General features: G+C 43.6%; 1 protein-coding gene across 2 annotated transcripts in view; it reads right to left on the reverse strand.

Moving 5' to 3' along the window:
* Positions 1-19,659, reverse strand: part of KCNQ4 (potassium voltage-gated channel subfamily Q member 4) — an 821,604-nt gene that overhangs the window by 59,822 nt on the left and 742,123 nt on the right. For both annotated transcript variants that reach the window (XM_085648482.1, XM_085648483.1), the window contains 2 exons: positions 7,806-8,023; positions 1,599-1,701 (listed from right to left, as the gene is read on the reverse strand). In XM_085648482.1, coding sequence (XP_085504608.1) covers positions 1,599-1,701; positions 7,806-8,023 — 321 coding nt within the window. The remainder of the gene's footprint in view (positions 1-1,598; positions 1,702-7,805; positions 8,024-19,659) is intronic.

Consider the following 19,659-nt stretch of genomic DNA (forward strand, 5'->3'; position numbering starts at 1 on the left):
TCTGCGGCACCCTTACACTATAGTTCTGCGGCACCCTTTCACTATAGTTCTGCGGCACCCTTACACTATAGTTCTGCGGCACTCTTACACTATAGTTCTGCTGCACCCTTACACTATAGTTCTGCTGCACCCTTACACTAGAGTTCTGCGGCACCCTTCCACTATAGTTCTGCGGCACCCTTACACTATAGTTCTGCTGCACCCTTCCCCTATAGTTCTGTGGCACCCTTCCACTATAGTTCTGCTGCACCCTTACACTATAGTTCTGCTGCACCCTTACACTATAGTTCTGCGGCACCCTTCCACTATAGTTCTGCGGCACTCTTACACTATAGTTCTGCTGCACCTTTACACTATAGTTCTGCGGCACTCTTACACTATAGTTCTGTGGCACCCTTACACTATAGTTCTGCAGCACCCTTACACTATAGTTCTGCGGCACCCTCACACTATAGTTCTGCTGCACCCTTAAACTATAGTTCTGCGGCACCCTTACACTATAGTTCTGTGGCACCCTGCGGCACCCTTACACTATAGTTCTGCAGCACCCTTCCACTATAGTTCTGAGGCACCCTTCCACTATAGTTCTGCGGCACCCTTACACTATAGTTCTGCAGCACCCTTACACTATATTTCTGCGGCACCCTTACACTATAGTTCTGCGGCACTCTTACACTATAGTTCTGCTGCACCCTTCCACTATAGTTCTGCGGCACCCTGCGGCACCCTTACACTATAGTTCTGTGGCACCTTTACATTATAGTTCTGCGGCACCCTTACACTATAGTTCTGCGGCACCCTTACACTATAGTTCTGCGGCACCCTTACACTATAGTTCTGCAGCACCCTTACACTATAGTTCTGCTGGACCCTTACACTATAGTTCTGTGGCACCCTTCCACTATAGTTCTGCGGCACCCTTTCGCTATAGTTCTGCGGCACCCTTCCACTATAGTTCTGCGGCACCCTTTCACTATAGTTCTGCGGCACCTTTCCACTATAGTTCTGCGGCACCCTTTCACTATAGGCCTGCAGCATCACTGACCTGGGGAAACTCTTACAATCAGCATCTTTGCCATATGTGATCAATGTAGCCGACTGGCTGCGCTGTGTTTGTAGAACCTCTTACTGGACACGCAGGCATCAAATGGCTGCTGTTTTAACTCTCACGGTGACAAGCAGCCTAGCCAAATGTGTGATGACTGTCGGAGCTGCTCCAGGGCCTGCTGCCACATCTGCAGAAGACGGGGGCATGTATAATACTCTGCTTACGCTCCCTATCGTTGGCCTCAACAGTGCCAGTAAATACAGTGAAAGTTATTCAAAGTGCTTCTGTGAGATTCTAGGCACTCGTAGCATGGCTGAAGTAAAACACTGGAACTGTGACCTTATTACAACCATCCATGCCTGCTAGGAATGAAACCAATGGAACACTTACATCTGGATAATGTTTTATGTACAGCAAGGGTGACAGAGCAGCCATTTTGGATCAGGCTTTGTTCATCGGCATGAGGTATGTCCTGCTGTAAGCAACAGGAATGTGTAGTGTAAGATGCGTTCTACTGACCCGCCTTCATATTGATACACATGGCACTCACCTCACAGCTCGGATGAGGGTCTTCACTGTTGGCATGATGTCTTCCACGGTGAGGTCACTGTGGTACCCCTTTTCATCCACACTGTCTTCGCCAGTGCCCTCAACTAATCACAGAAAACAAGCGTTAGAATATCCTTCCAGGGAAAGAAATGGTTATTATCCCTCTCCCTAGAGAAGATGCGATCCTGTGGCTAACACGGAAACAGCAACAACGCCAGGGGATCTCCATGACTAAAGGGGGATCCTGAGTGAACCAGCTCATCTATTTTAAGTTCACTTTTCTGATGCAAATGTTTCATGGGCTAAAATAGCAGGACATTGGCATACTGTAGGCAGCAACACAGTAGATACAAATTGCTTGGATTTTAGGAAAAAGACTCGGGGGCATATTTATCAATATGTCGCGCAGCAAGTTACCTTACTGCATTGTGCTGTGTGACAGGGCAGGTGTGCGTTGTATTTTACATAATACAGCGCATTCCTGCCTTTTCCGAGCGCTGGTACACAATGTGCTGAATAGTGCCAATGCAGGTCCTCTTGCCCCATGGTGCAAGGGTGCCTGTGTTGTAAGCAAGATTGTTGTTTTACAAGAAGGGACACCTTCTTGCACAAAAACAATCCGCTGAGACATTTTCATCTTTCTGTGTTTGCATATGGTGCATTCCCAATTTTTCCGCTTATGGTAAATCTGGGAATGCGCCAAAATCCATAGGTGTAGCAAGAGACACACACACCACCCATGGAACACATCCCGGGGACAGTAACGCAATGCGGGGAGAAGTGTAGTCAGTATTTCATGGGGCCTAGTGCAAGGAAGGAAATGGACTGCCTGGTGCTGTGAAATACAGCAATAATCAAGGCCCTATTGCCTCTCGGCTCCGGTGCCACTGCACCTGCGGCACCAATGGAAGCTACACCCCTGCCTGTGATATAGTTTCTGATGATCGCCAGCTGCTCTAAATTAATAGGCCCAGGGACGTGATGCATGCCTCTGCAGACTCTGTGGGGGGGGGGGGGAAGGGGTGGCTCCACTCTTCAGGGAGCCCAAGAGCAATGAATATCTGTGAGATGTGGGAGACTCAGGGGCCCTCACAACAGTCTGCAGGGGGGCCCCATCATTTTCTGTTATGGCCTTGGGCGCTCCGAACATACTGACTTTCGGCTGTGTAGGTTGCTTCTTCACAAATGTATCAAACTCAGAGAAGTGAAAAGCGTTCAAGGAATCTGTTTCTGTGTAAAAGTGTGAGGGTATCGAACGGCCTTATAATCACATACATGGGCTCAGATGTACGCCTCTGTGCCCGTGCAACTGTACAAATGTACAGACACTGAACGTGTTTCCGTATTATGGGCTGTGTTTGAGATACGCCTCTGTCTGTGAGCAGGTACTCGTGTTCATGGGCAGGTTACTACGTCAGTGTGGTGGTGTGCGTGGGGGTAGAGGTATTCATAGGGACCGGAGGTCATATAACTGCCGGTGGGAGTACAGCCACGTCTCTGGATCTAGAACCAGCCTGTGAGTGTGTTCATGCACGTGCGTCCGTGGGTATGCGCTGCTGTCTGTGGGCAGATGCTGGTGGCTGTATGTCAGTGCATTTGTATACAACGATGCGTGTGCACCTATGCCTACTGGCACACATCTATGTCAATGTGACAGAAAAGTGGCGTAATAACCAGAGCTTCTTTTCAAAATCGGACGAATACTTTTAACAGGAACTATATTAAACCAAAAGAAAAAAAAAATAGAGTTACTGTGGGGGCTGCTCTCTGTCAAACCACTGCTTTACTGATGTGTCCCGAATAGAGCAGTATGCAGCACCGTACCACCAGGTGGAGCTCTGGGATTGTTATTGCCTGGCTCGACGAAGGGACTTAAATCAAAAATACAGTTTTACAACAAATTAATAAGTGGCACAAAGAAATTTTAAACGTCAACAAAAATGCATATTTGTAAGTTTATTTTTTACTTGCCTGAATAGAGTCCCATTAAGAATGCGAAATATATTCTGCTTGGGCAAAGGACCCTGACGCACTAAATTGCTAACGTGCCTGTCCTAAACTTCTTATATGAATAAAGTGCCAAGGGCTAAAGTGCTAGATGGCGGTCATGCATTGATCACTATCAAAGAATTTCCAAATTTTAGTGAACTTTTGCATTGCCCCAACTCTTTTGACGTAAGCCTCTTCAAACCTTCTTGTCCTTCGCATTTTATTCACCCATGCGTCAGGGTCCTTTGCCCAAGCAGAATGTCCACAAATCAAGGGAAAAATACATCTTTAATGGGTGAGCAAAGGTAAATTATAACATCTATAACATAAGGATGTCTATATTCGCAATATTAAAGCAATATTAAAGCACTTTGCACTATTAGCACTTTATTGAAACTGCGACTGCAGAAACGATAGCTCTCGGCACTTTCATGTTATTTATTTAAGCTAGAACGTTTGGATACTGTGGAGTAGCAGGGCTGTCTTAAAATGGTTAAAACGTTTATCCGGGATCAGGGGGCAAAGTATAATAACAAAAATAATTACAAGCTTCCGGTCATCACTGCTATATTTTTTAACATCTAGTCCTGTTTTGCACCTTAGAAATTAAGGGGCATATTATCAAGACAGGCAATAATGGGCTTGATATTATGCTCTATGGAATTCCAATTGAAGCCCATGTTAGACGTCCTTCACATTTAACATGGGCTTCAATTGGAATTCCATAGAGCATATTATCAAGCCCATTATCGCCGTTTTAGCGGCAGTTTTCTGCCGCTAAACCAGCGTTAATTGTTAACGCCGTCCTTGATAATATGCCCCTAAGTTACTTGGAACATTATTCTTTTTTCTCTTCTGCTTTCTATCAATATTAATATCAATACTATTGTTAAATGTTATTGATCAAAGCATTTTACTAGATTTCGCTTGATGTTTTTAAAAAAAACTGTTTTATTCCTGATCATTGATTATTGTAAATTGTTTAAAATGCCCATCTGTTCTGCACAATAGAAAAAAAGCGAAATATATTTTTGCTCCTTTGCAAAATATTATACTTCACCTTTTCATAAGTAGGATGTAAAATAATACTACTTGAAAATCTCAACCTGAGGGATGTTCCTGTGGATATTTACCATTTTACACAGGGTTATTTACCCACTTTGGTGGGTATGTTCTTATTTCTTCGAGTACCTACTATGCATAGGTGCCTATAGGGGGCTTTGTATTTGTTGCTGAAAGTACAAGTATTTGGGTGTGTACCTAAGACCATGAGCATGCACCAGTATGCGAATGTAACATTTCAGTGTTGTGGTCTGTACCTCTGGTGTCCATTCATGTGGTTGTAACTATAAATGCATGTAAAAGTATGACATGGGATGCGGGCCAGAGTTATAAGTACTCACCGAGTTTAATTTATGCACTCAATCCATTACTTTTTTTAGAATCTGAGTACGAAATTATCATTGCATTATTTCAAGTCTACACTGCTACATAGGATTTTCTGTTCAAATCTCATCAGCAGACTTACAGGAAGTGCAAGCTGCTGGACTGCAGGATATGATGAGGACAGGTGATAGAGCAGTAAAAACAAGTTTCCGATTGACAGCAGCAGGACTTTGAGGATGCTGACGAGGAATGTCATTTAAGTGTGAATGTTGTCAGAACTGCATAGTCCCTCACTCGTCCACCTATATGCTGCTCTCAGTGAGTGAAGGACCCGCTCCGTAGACCTGTCTGTAACCCACATGTTACTCTTGTCTTTACTGTAAGCAATTAAACATTGTGCTAGTCATCCTGCTGAATCTGTGCTGCTGGGAATGGAAGATTGTGCTTACTGGCTTCTGTGAGAGACGAAAGCTTGCTTCGCTACTGCCGTGCTGTACTTGTAGAAGCAAGCGTTCCCTGCTGCTGCATGAGTTGTGTGTGATGGGGAAAGGCTGCACTGTTGCTTCCCTGGTTGTACTTGTTGTGTGAAGGCGGGACACTGTTTCTACCCAAGGTGTTTTATTAAGAAGGCGAGGAGGTTCCATTGCTGTTCCCCATCATATGAACCAACTGTGAATTGAATGAATGCCCTTGCATAATATTCCCTGTGAGCCAGGGACGGTTTCACAATGTTTGATTCTCGATACTCAGACCGAGGAAGGTGCCTCGTTTCAAAGGAGCTTTATGAAAGCGCGGAAGCATGTTGATGTAAAAGAGCAGCGCGGTGCACTGCTCGGCCACTCTGGTTCTATTTCGTGGTATGGAGACACCAAGACACAATTTTAATAAAGGTTTGGACATTTTTCGAAGGGAGAACATAAATGTCGATATAAGAGACATAACCTCATCCAAACTATGGACCCAATAACTAGAAGTCTATACACCCAATGGGCTGTAGTACTCACTGATGCCTCCATGTGCTGGGTGTGGAACCCATTGATGAAAATAACACACTAGGGGGCATATTATCGAGAAACGGCGTTAAGAATTCCAATAGAAGCCCAGGGTCTGGTGTGAACATGGGATTCTATTGGAATCCCCAAGGACATGTTATCAAGCCCATTATCACCACTTTAGCAGCAGTTTTCTGCCGCTAAAGCAGCGATCATTTTAACGCCGTGCTTGATAATTAGCCCCTAGGTTAGTGATGGTTTGTCATCTTATGTGAGAACATGATTGTATGGTAATTTAACACGACTAGCTGTTCCTTCTAGGGTTGTAGTACATCTTGTATGTTAACGTATGCCTATGGAAAGCAATAAACAGTCTTAACTCCTCTCGTCCCTTAGCTCCCGTGTTGTATCTATTCTGTTTCAGGGAGAGACCCGTGCAATGCTCCTCCTGCTGCTGCCACCTGTGCTTACTCATTCTTTGTGTTAGGGAACATTGTACTGCTGCCGCCCCTTCTTAACTCTTTGTTGAATAGCTTGGTATATACATTTCCAATACATAAAATACAAAACGATTTGCAGTGCCAATGTTTGTTTTAGTGCATGAGGTGAATAAAAGAGTGCACCCTCACAAAATATTTGAGAATAGTTAACTGCTGAAAAAAGCATGTTTTTTTAAATGGACTTCATGACTTGGTAACAATTCAAAACCGAGCTGAGCAGTGGCTTTGTGTCATGTAAAACACCCTCAGCCAATTCAGGCGTTTTAGCCAACAGCGCTGTGCATACTGTTTTTATGAGCGCATAATGACTATTTTAAAAGCAAAACTACAAGCCCTACAATGCAACACGCTGTTGACTGAAAAGGCAGGGATGGCTGACAGTATCATACGTCATAGTGCCATTGCGCAGACTTGTGAAATGTGAAATGTAATCTAGTTCCTGGCGTTCTGTCTTTCTCCTAGTACATACAAGCACTTGGAATGGGTTCTCAATAACGTCTCCTTTTCGGTAATAGCCCTGCCCAGAGAGTAGTGAAGCCGGGCAGAATGCATAATTTACATCGAGAACTATGTGTATGAAGAACAAAGCTATTTTTATCTAATAGCAATTTAACTGTTTTAACTTTTTTAAGAACACATGAATTTTTGCAAATATGTAATTGTTATCTTATCATGATTTTATTGTATTATCTGAAATTTGTATTGCAATGGTTTTAAGTAACTATGCAAATGTAATACAAATTCAAATTCAAATTCAAGTCTTTTTCCTAGTAGGCCATCAAGAGGTAAACACCCAGTGGCTGAGAGAGCTAAGGCAGACTTCCAAGTGCAGAGCTAGTGGGCTAACATTAACACTCACTGGAATAACAAATCTGTGTATAACAATTCGAGCAAAAGAGGGCTAAATATGTACCGGGCTCTCCTCTTTTCCAGAGCCTATCCTCGGCCTACAGGTAGGTGTTTTTTAGATGGAGAACCTTTCGATGTGCCCTTATGGAACAATTGTAGTGCTGCAGATGCTGCCCCACGAGGGCCCCCAGGGTTACAACATGTCAGGGGCAGTCATTTTCTGTACTGAGAGGATATGATACAGACCTTCGGGAGCTGGACTGTCCTTTTTAGGTTGTGGACTACACTGATTTGCATATAATTCATCTCTGTCTGGAGTGGTCTAGGTAAGCAAAAAAAATATAGGCACCCAATGAAACCCAGAGTTTATAATTGGCTGGGATTAATTCATGCACTGGACCTATCAGTTTTGGTATTAAATGGGTGCATGGCGCCATGTCTGAACAGGCATATTGTAACCTCTCCCTTGCATCTCTCCCTTGCATGCCTCACCATCCGCTTGCGGCCGGGACTTGAGCCGAAGCGATGCTCGGAATCGGGTCCGGTCATTGAAGCTCCAGCTCTTCTGCACCTTGGTGGAGTTGGTGGCCTCGGTCATGTTCTCGGCGGTGGGGGAGTGGCGCACATTTGGGGCTAGGTACTGCTTCCCGCGAATCCCCTGCCTCTGCGAGCTGCTCATCCGGAGCCGGTCCTTCAGGCCGATCTTACTGCTAGTAGAAGGGCAAAAGGAGACAGGTAAGTACCAAGGGAAACTTTTGACGGGGGTGGGGAAGGAGTATCTGGAGAACGAAAAGTACCGCGGGGCAGATATAAAAAGAAGAGTAAGACATAGACAACACTTGACACATCACAAAAAACACGCAAGGGCCGGCGCTGAAGAAGTGAGACACACAGGTGCGAGGGTCTTGCCTGTCCCATCGGAAAGGAGTTCTCCGGGCTTGAAGAACAGGTCGCCTTTCTGGGATTTTAATTATTACTTCAAGCATAAGCCACAAAATAGAAAGAAGAAAAAAAGATAACATGCTGTCGCCTAAACATGGCTGCCTAATACCTGCAATACAAATCTAAAAATTTTAAAAATGAACTTTCGCATTTAATCTTAATCAAACACAGTAAAGGGCTGTCCCTAGCAGGCAAGTCAATTCACAAGAAGTAAAGAAACCCTTTCTTAGTTTTAATACACATCTGAGCAAAATATAATTCTTACTTGTAAAAACAAAATATATTATTGCATACATGGACGTGGGAGATTTAAAATAAAAAATCGAGAGAATGAAAATTCCCCATTGACTTCTATTGTAGAAAACGCAATTTCAGGTGGGAAACAGCTAAAATAAAGCCATTTCTGGCTTGAAAAATCGGTAGTCTCCTGCCTGAATCAGATCTATTGGCATGTATGCTATTGGCTTTGAATTACTGTAACCTGAAGACATATTTTAAAAAGACATTCAAAAACAAAAGTATGGCTAAAAAAAAGATATAAAACTGAAAAAAGTTGGCATACCAGCACTAGATCTGAAGCCCACTTTTTTAAAGTGTACCTGTGAGCAAGAAAATGCTGTCACTCACAGTACAAAAGAGCCTATGGCTGAAGTGGAGAAAAATGTGACTGACAGTACTTAACCAGACTCACTAATGAAGAGGAATGACTCAAAGCCCTTATGTGCTGATTACGATGTCGGTCTGAAAGGCTCCGAACGGCATTTGGATTTTCCAACTGCGTGTCGGAACCTATGTTTCCGACCGACTTGGAAACATTTCCAACTGACCGATTTTGATGGAAAGGTAACCATTTGGTCTTTTTGACTCTGTTACGACCGGCATTCGGACACTTCAAGTTGGTCAGAGCTGATTTGTTCAGGTCTATGGACCGCATTTCCGACCAACATATTACAATGTCGGATTAGGACAACCTTTCTGAATCGGTCCATCTGACACGAAACAGCTGTCGGAAACTGACTTTGGGGACCCGTAGCATGCCCCCCTTCAACCTGAGGCCTCTGGTTGGGACCTTGGGGGTACCCATGTGACCCCTCTTTACAACTATTCACAGTGTGGCCGGCACCATGGGGTGCCTGCCACAAGGTGCAAAGTTTTCCGCAACCATCCCTTTTTTCAATGGGAGTCTGTGTTGCCGGTCAAAACACAGGCTCCCATTGAAGTCAATGGTAGTCTGATCGAACGGTGTTCGGAAACATTGTAGTCAGTCGGTCAGAATCCCCGACCCCGAGTCAGTCAGAAACGATTCCCACAAGGAGTCGGTCGGAATGCTTTCTGATCGACATTGTATTAAGTCCCTTAATATTTGAATATATGCAATTTTTTTACCAAGGATGGCACATTTGCAGTAAATGTGTACAGCAAGTAGCAGGTAATTACGTGGTATAATGGTGAAATTCCAGGAATTTTACGTAACAAGCATAACAAAAAATTCCCTAACTAAGCAAATTACACCAGTGTAATGTAAAATTGCCTACGTCTACTTGGGACATGCCATGAGACAGGCCCGTGTTTTGCTTGCTTCAGTCTTCCACACCCTGTACAGTTCAGCTCATGTACATCCATCCTTTTATACCATTTTTTAATACACTATTGTAGCCCCAAAGCTGCTTCAGAACTCTGCAGGGTAGGGAATTGAATAAGAAAGTGAGGGGAGAACAATGTCAGCAGAGACAGCCCCTCGGCAAGCCATTGTCCTCTGCTTGGGAAGAAGTCGTCTTTAAACTATTCTAAAGGCCAGCCAAAAAAGATGCGTTTTCAGAACTTTTTAAAATCCTGGACAATCTGATTTTCATGATAAAGTAGAGAAAGTGTAGCTGGGACGAGTTGGTGCTGACTCAAGCCGCCTGACATGGATTTTATTTTCCACAAGCCGCTTTAACCCCCCATTGCTCATACAAAACGTGTTGTTACCCTCATAGCAAGATATGCTGTTATTCCCATGTGCCTGATGGGCTTTCAGCACCCTAAAGCCACAGCAATGCTGATGAGGAGCTTTAAAAATGTCCAATTCATACCTAGCTCTCCTGACACCTTGTTCCCACCCCTTTCATATTTTAGTGGAAACGTTTCTTCGCAATGTTACTGCCTCCTTTTTTCTACTCCACATGTGACTTTTTAGCTAACATTTTTTGCTCTCATTTGACAAGCTTTTCAGTGGTGACAACAGCAACAAGCATTTGCAATGCAATAGGTCTCGCATTTGTGAAAGTTTGAGCTATTGGCATTGTAAATGTTAATGTTTTTAACTTACTTTTTTTTGCACTGCAGTAACGAAACAGGTAATGCTATTTACATGCAAATGTTTAGTAAAAGTGAGCTGTTAATAAATAAAGGCGCGCTGCCATGCTGTGTTGAGAGGTGGGGGTGGTCTGCTTTGGAGGAAATTCCACAAATAACACTGCAAGCAGACGAATAAAAAGTGAAAGCGGCGCTTTGCACGACCATGCTGTGTCGGAGGTGGGAGGGGTGTGCTTTTGAGGCAAGGCAAAAACTGAAAAGACATATCTGCGCAGTCAATTGATAAATAAAGGTGTACTGTGAGCGCTGTTCGATACTGTGTGGTAGGTTGGAGGGATCTAATTTTGAGGCAAGGCAAAAAAAAAAGAATACGGATGTTGTTAATAAATAAATAAAGGTGGACTGCGAGCGCTGCACAATGCTGTTTCGGAGGTGGGAGGGGTGTGCTTTACAGGCAAGTCAGGAAAAAAAATTCATACAAGCGCCGTTAATAAATAAATAAAGGCACACAGCAAATGCTGCTTGATGCTGTGTTGAAAGGTTGGGCCGTGCTGCTTATGGGGCAAGGCAAGACAAATAAGCATACAGACGCCGTCAAAAAGTAAATAGATAAAGGCGCACGGTGAGCGTTGTTCGATGCTTTGACGGAGGTAGAAGGGGTGTGTTTGATCATTAAGTCTTAATCTTGTATGGCCACATACCTTTGTTTATATGCGTTCGTTACGTGATATTTCGGCTAAAGTTTGATTAACCATGGGGAGTGGAGGGATGTTGTAGTGTATAGTACGTTAAGGTATTAGGCATACATTCTAGGGATTGAGATGTGTTGGAGTAGAATGTTTATGGGCAGTTTGAAGGGGGAGGCGGTTCAGGTGCCCGAGTCGCTTTCAATAATCCGCTACTTACCTGATTTTTGTGTCCAACATCCCTTCACTACACATAACCCAACAGAAACATTCTGAAGGGAATTCTTCCTTGAATTTACTTTTTTGTTTACGTTTTCTAAGTTTTTGCTGTCTTTTTTAACCGGCCAGGACATGAAAATCCACGTCAGGCTGGTAAATTACTAGCTAGGTGGGAACCGTAAACATTCCAAGGAAGGACGAAAACAACCTGACAGCTCCCCTAATGTATGTATCTTCCTTTATAAATTTGTATCCAGCATATTTTTCCCAAAATTAAATAGATTTTTTAAACAACCGAGAAAATGCAGTTCCGATAATCATTATCACAAACGTAAACACTGAAAATGCACGTGAAAGGACGCAGCTTGGTCGATAAGCCTAACTCGTAGATGGGCTGATTCTGTCTTTTGACGCCAGGGAACTTTACTTCATTTACATTGCACTGGATCATGCCAAACGCTGCAAGGGACCGGGAGTGGCGACTGCGAAACCCCCAACAGACGCTATCATGGAGGAGAATTACATAGACGAGGAATACAGCCTCGGATCAAGCTGAGAAGCAAAAAGGGAAGCGGAGGGTGAAAGGGCGAAGTGCAGCAGAAAATGACATACTTACGATGAAAGTAAAAGATCGGATGGTTCTCGGGCAGCTGGTGTGGCTTGAATGAATCAAAGTACACTTAGTCTGACCCTACCTTTGTATCGTATACATACCAGAATACAAATCCTTCACGTGTGTCACTGTCTTCTGACCCCCCAAGGACTAGCACACTGTCTCTATGTGACGGAAAGGCTTGACTTCGTTCTAACCGCAGGTTTCCTCGCTAAACTGTCAGCCAGTATGTAGCGTTAATATCCCATTCCCAGCACATGTTTTGTTGGGTCGCCTCCAGTACGAGGTTTCACTTCCCTGGCAGACGGTGTTCTCAATGTGTTTGTTCGGAACATGAAGAGGAAACAGAACAAGTCAGTTCCCATTCCCCCTTCACTCCACAGATGGCTAATGAAACAAGCACGGAATCGAAACCAGTAGTGTGCGTGCACCACAGAGGAGCAGGGGGTGAGGGAGCACGGCAGCGATGACAACACGCGCTGCTGCACATAACAGACACGAATGGGAAAGGGCGGAGCAAAGGCGGGGCATGCACCCACCTTTGCCCAATTGCGTGCTGGCTTTTTTTTTAAAAAGCACGCAAAAGCCAATGGCAGCCGGCGAAAGCAAAAGCCCACGCACGAGCGTTTGCTCAGCTTTCTGAACCCCCTACATGAGGTCTCGCTCGGCGCGAGCATGGCTGCAGACTGCAACGCTAGGCACGAGACCTAAAAAGTATGTTCTGAGTACATCACCATCATGTAGAGTCCTGGTAATTACACCTTAAAACAAATGTGAGATGCCGCCTTCACTCCCACAGGCATCCATAAGTTGATATATATTGATGGTAAAAAGCACAACAAGATCCTTAGGTGCTGGTGTCTCTCGCTTATTAAAGATGCTTTGATTTCTCAAACTTCGCATCTTTGGACGTTTTCTTTTCCTACAAAATTTGGTTTAAGTTGCACAAACATGACAATATTTGGGGTTTTTTTCAGCAAAATATTAGCTTTTTTATTCTGTAAAAAGTGAATCTCTATTTTCACCATTAAAAGACATTCAATCCAAACTAACATCTTAGATAACATTGTCAGCCGTTTTTTCCCCCCTAACATTTCAAACTTGTAATTACTTACTGAGCCTATACCGTGCTCCACTGCTGCCTTTGTGTATGTTTATGCCATAAAAATACCACATATATAAAGAAACTATTTTTTTAAAACTTCTATTTAAATGGTATACCTAAAAAATGGAGGGCTTATTTTCTGGATCACGACTATTTGCACTCGCTTGACATAACAGGGTTGGATTGGGATCAAAAATAGGCCCCAGTACCGTAAAAAGAAAGTGGTACATATTTGTGGATTGCACCTTTTCGCAAAATACTGCTTCAGTGTGACTGTAAGTAATGTATTCTTCTTCGATTAATTAAAATCATTACATGTCTAAAAACTGTATGTTTGCAATTACATGTAAAAGAAAATGACAGTGAGTACAACCGGCACATTGCTAATAAAACTTGTAAAAGAATGTTGTCAATAATATTTCACAAATAGGGTCGTGACGCCCTCTAAACCAAGTAAAAAAAATTTTTTTTAAATAAGGTAAAAATTAGTTCAGATGGTTTTAGCACCTTTGAGCATGAATGGGAGCATTGAGGATTGTGGAAGGAGTCGAATAAAGTGCAGAGTGAAAGCTGGTGGGGATTTTTGCTGCTTGGGGTTCAGGCTGCTTAGCAGATGGGCATGTCAGAATATTTTAATCTAAACGGGATCGACGGCAAATCCCCAGTAGGCGATAATCGCTAAGATGGTGGCAGAGGCTGGTAGCGGCGCGGCTGGCAAGATGGAGAGCGCGGGGCCTCATGGCCTTGGGGAGCACTGCGTATAGCCCTTGAAGTTGAGAATGCTAGTTGAGTGCTCTCCTGAAAACTGAGTGCCGATCATATGGTGTACAGCCAGGAGCTAATGTCATCCTGCAGCGGCTTCAGTGAGTGAAAGTTGAATAGAGTTCGTAAATTTCCTCAGTCTGGCTAGGGTATTAGGCATGAGAAGCATTGGTCCGAGGCCTCCTTGCAGCTTTTGACACCGTTAGACCAAAACAAAGGGAGAAGGGGCAGCAACACAGCAAATGAAGCCAGGATTCTATGTGGCAGTTGCATAGCCCGCATGAGATTGCCTCCTCTCGATGGACCCAGGTAGGATTAAAGTCTGAGATTGGCAAAGCGATGAGCCTCATATAGAGAATTTTCCTGCAAGCCTAGGCTGAAAGTGCATGTTGAAAATAGAGCTGTGCTTTCCCCAGGGTGTAAGGTGCATCCAATATCTCAGTAGTGGGGCTGGCACAAAGTTTTCGATGTCCTGTTCAAACAAGATTATCACCTGCCTGTTCACAGCTTTGTTCCAGGCTGAGAATGTAATTTCTTGGGTATGCATGCTGGCTGCCCTGATCTCCAGTAATTGCCCTTGCTAGCCATGTTTGCAAAGGAAAGCCCTCCTCAAAGATCGTTTTCAGGTGGTGTTTGAGGAAGGTCTCTGGGGCCCGCAGGACCCTGAGATAATACTTCATCAAGTCCCCTTGACAAACAAGGTCTGGGCTCCCTGGGCCCAACCCCAGTCTCTGCCCCGTTCTTCTGGCTTGCAGAGGGGCTTTCTTATATGCCTTTATCTGAGAATCCATTAGGAATCTGTTGATGGCACCAGGAAAGGACTTGTGGCCTTAGTTGAGAGCCTTAGTTGAGAGCCAAGATCAATTTTACCCTCAAGGCCGTCAGCCTGGGCCCGGCAGTTGAGATTTGTAGGCAATTACTTAGACACTTCAGTATATGATTGACACAGGTAAACTTAGTTCTTAGGTGAACTGCCGGTAAAACGAAAAGCTACCTTCTCATTTTTGAAGATTTTGTAGTGGTCCGTGGGACCACTGTCTGCTCTTTTAAAAAGTTGGCGCCCACATTCAGTTGGGGACACTTTCCCATTTGCGAATGGGTTACCACCAACTTGAAGTTAGTGGTAACTGCGAATGTTTTGCGACCGCTTTCCCACACAAAACTTCTTATCAGTGCTACTTAGTATTAGGAAGGGACGCCCAAAATGCGTTCCTTCCTAATACTGAACCGCAAAAGCAAAATGCGCTTCTGTAACAGAGTCGCATTTTGCCTTCTGTACATGGCTAAATGCATTTTACCAGTTGCAAACGGCCTGATGGGTCAATTGCGGCTGGTAAAATTATTTGTACATCTAGCCCTAGGTGGCTTGTGCTAGATCAGTGATGGTCTCTCATTATGAGTCAACTATAAATGCGCGTCCTCTGGGGGTGGGCACAGTGTTTCATTCCACCCGTGGAATTGGCAGAATTTGGCGCCTCTGCATTACTCTTCTAATGCATAGTTCTGGCCAAATTCCACCAGTCGCTGAATGGTGGTATTTTTTTTCCTGTGAGGCCCCAGAAATACTAGCTGGCGAGTAGGTTTAGTGTCCCTAGTGCAATTTGCGAACGCAGGCGGTCGTGAGTGGTCACGGTCAAAGGGTTGCTTCACGAGTACATTTGCTGCAGATTGAGGCTATTTTCTACTCGAGCACCTGCAGTAAAATTGACTCGAATGGCCGTGCGCTCTTGGTGTCGTTTGCACTCACTTTTCAGCACTGCTCATGCTACTGCCTCTAAATTGCAGTGAGAGCAGCCCGACGTGCATATTGTCCACCCAGTGGAGGAACTCGCAGAGTTTTTATGTAACTCCATGAGTTCTGCGCACCCCTGGTCTCCTCATCTTTTCCTTGGTGCATGATTTCACCTCACACGATGGTGCTTATTTTGCGATATCTTTGATTACCTGTGGCAGGAAGTGCCAACCAAGAGACCACCTGCAACCCTGTCTCTCGTCAGACAGGTAGTGCCTTATAAAATGCCTTTGTCTGTCAAAGCACCTCTGCTCTCTTGTGATGCTCTAGTTGGGTAACTCCTGATCGCTCTCTGAACATAGAAATATCATGAGAGATTTCCAGCTATGAGTTCTGTGTCCCACGTGATGCTTCTTCGGGAAACATTCATTACCACGCGGGCATTGCATCGCAATGCTTTTACATTGCGGGTAATACAACGCAAGTCGTTACAACGACTTGCGCTGGATGGCGCTCTAACCTTAGGAATAGTATGGTTTACTATTCCAACACCTTCCCTACTGTACATAGACTGGTGTTGGAATAGTAAATCATACTATTCCTAAATCCAGCGTCGTCCAACGCAAGTCGTTGTAACGACTTGCGTTGTAAAAACTACGATGTAATGTTTCGCGATCATTTTGATCGCGTTGTAACGTCACATATTCCGTTACTTCTAGGCCTAAGTGTGAATCTGCTCATGCCTTGAAGCATCAGTTTCCCTTGCAGTTATGTCTTTTAAAAAATTCGCAAACCCAAGAAGTGTTGAAGTCCACCCTCCACCGCTTCAAGGCTTTTGCCAACCATTATTGTTGTCAGGGAGGAAAGCGGACTGCCCATTTCGGAAAGCCGACACTTTCACCACAGGCACGGTTATCTGAAAGGAAGGCTGGACTTGGGCAGAGTTAGTTGCATAACTGGCAGAATCTGACTTCTAATTGACTCTGCCCCAACTCGCCACCTACCTGTCTAACAAAGGGCACAGTCTGTTGTGAAATCTCAAACTTTCACTATTGGTCAAACTATCTTATATCCAAGGGGCCACATTACTGATGCAGCTCTAAGTACGAGACAGGTGCTTGACCCCTGGGCTTCATAAACGTCATCAGGCTGGAGAAACAAATACTGTCCTGTTATTACAATATTTCCTGTCTGGCGGAGGCACTGTGATGTCTGGGAACCGAACCCCTTGGTAAGCAGAAAATGTACCCTACCCAGCCAGTTCCTTCCTATTACAAGAAGAAAATTATGCATGTGAAAAGGTAATAGGTCTCGCGTTAATGTGCTTACACAAGCAAACACAAGCATGGCCACGTGCTGTTTGCACGTGTGCGCACACTAAATCCAACCCTTTTGGTTTTGGCAATGTTCGTTTTTCGACTCCTACAACAGTTAATGAATCATGAATGGCGCCCTTTCAGACAAACTCACATACACACCCTCACTCAAAGACTGTGGGAACTGCTAATTTATGCACAGAGCCGTCACATACAGTGGAATGCGCATGTCCATTAACACATGCATGTCTCTTTTATATTGTAGTGTGTAAACATTCATCTAATAATGTACTTTCCTGTTTATTCATTCAATATCAATAAAAATCAGACACACATGCATAACCACATGCCCTTAATTCACACTTAACATAAATGTGCATTTGTTTACATACGCTTTTCATACACATGTTCAGATAGGAGGGTAGCTAACACATTGCTATTAACATAATCAATAAAGTGGCAAGGTGTGTACATGAGCATACAGGCTCTACCTGCCAGGATGTGTACAGTCGCACAGATGCACCAGCTATGCGCGCACACACACACAGCAAGGAAGCCATACAGTGCACACTCGCATGCAGCTACAACATACACACACAATCCAAGACCAGAGATGGAGTGTACACGTTCACGCAATCGTGTACACACACGTACACATCTATAGAGAGTCAACAGATATACAGGCAATCCACATACGTTTTCATGCAGCCAACACATATGTGCACACACATTAGAAGACACTGTACACTTCCATGCAATCACAACAACCAGAATGTACCAACAAATATATGCATGGATAATCAACACAAATAACGACAATTATAACTTCTTATATGAGACCGCATCTCCTCCCTCGCCTCTGTGAGAGAGCCAGGGATGTGCAGGCAGGAAGCACTGCACTGTCTATGCTGTTTGAGAAAGGACTACTTTGCCTCCTATCACCAATGCAAAATGAAAAAGCGAAAATGTGCACAGCTGCGAAATTACATGGGTGGATTAAAAATGTGAAGGGCACATCAGAGAAACAATGGCGGATGAGGCTTCCATCAAACAAGACCATGATTGCAGAAGGCTGACTTCAAACCCCTGCTATATGTTTCTGTTTGTGTTATCATGAGTTGATGGCCTTAGGTCAGGCACACAGCATAAGCTGTCGGTAGCCAGACCTAAAGACAGGTGTAACCTCAGTTGGGGGGCTGGTGGGGAACGGTTGTATGGAGACATTATACCCTATGTGCAAAGAGGTAGAGAGACTTACCACCCAATGTACAAAGAACTGCAGTAGGATCTTCATAGTCATCAATGTCAGGAAATGTTTTTAATGCCATCTTTAAGAAGAATGAGAATCCAACCCCACTTTTAGGTGAAAGAGGGCTGATGAAAAGCCATATCTGATTTCTTACCAATATGCTTTGCATAGATTCATACAAAATATAATTGTACAATACAGAAAAGTGAAATATATGCACGTTCACTTAAATCCTAAGTAATTGCGACTCAATCTGGAACGCATGCCGTTTCCCAAATTTCCTTGAGAGTGATATTGGGAAGGAGATATACGATGTATTTATGGGAATATAAAGCGTCATTCACAAAAAGTAATGTTTTCTATTTCTAAATAGCGCATAATGCTGATTCATTATTTAGAAGTCACAAAATGTTATGCACTATGAATCAATCAATCAGCCATTCAATCAATCAGTATTTGTATGGCGCTACTTGTCACCCATGAGGGTATTCAGGCGCTGAGTTACAGGGCTCAGTCAAAAATACAGGTCTAGAGTCTCAAGTCTCATCCTTAAATCCGCCAGAGATTCTTAAAATGTCCGGTTCTCATGTATGAAGAATGCATTTGGTAAAAGGGGGACACAATTCACAATTCATGCACAGACTTTTACCAAATTAATTTTTATTTTGTGGACTAGCCTATGTACTTATAGGTGGGTTTACAAAATACAGAACACTAGTGGCTTGCAATTCGGCATATCTCTTTAATATGCATGAGGTAGGTTGCAATGAACTACAATTGGCTACAATCACACGAATGGTGGCCTGCTGGGGTCAGCAGACCACAACATTTGTGGTGGCTTTTCAATAAAGCAATCTTTTCTTTTCAGATGTAACTTCTTTCTCTAAAAAGAAAAAAGGGATGTGTTTAAAAAAATGAATATTTTACAATCATTTTTTATTAGTAAGCAATTGGACTGTTGGCCAGGACCTACTCCAAAAAATATTTTTGTAAGTATTTGCAAAAACAGAAAGGCTCCATTGGAGACCCTGGCCTTTTGCGGATGGGTAACCACCTCCTTTGAGTTGGTGGTAAAATATTAGTGTTTAATGACCAAATTTCAGTCACAATACATTAATACATACTATAAGGAATCAGTATTTGGAAGGGACGCCCTTAGCTTGCTCGATCCAAACAGTGATTCCTTTTCTTTTCTAACATTTTATTGCATTTTCAACAAGGAAAGAAAAGATAGGAAAATAAATTATAGCCATACAGTGTGGTACAACCAGACATGAATGACAGTACCAATCCAAAAGCATGACTAGACATAGATGGCACGTAAAATATTAAATGCATTTCAGGTTACATAAGTACCACTCGTATGCAAAGAAATTGAATATTGAAAATTAACAGAAAAACGTACACATTAACCGCCACCCACC

Source organism: Triturus cristatus, chromosome 3_2, assembly GCF_964204655.1.
Source record: "Triturus cristatus chromosome 3_2, aTriCri1.1, whole genome shotgun sequence".
Taxonomy (NCBI): Eukaryota; Metazoa; Chordata; class Amphibia; order Caudata; family Salamandridae; genus Triturus; species Triturus cristatus.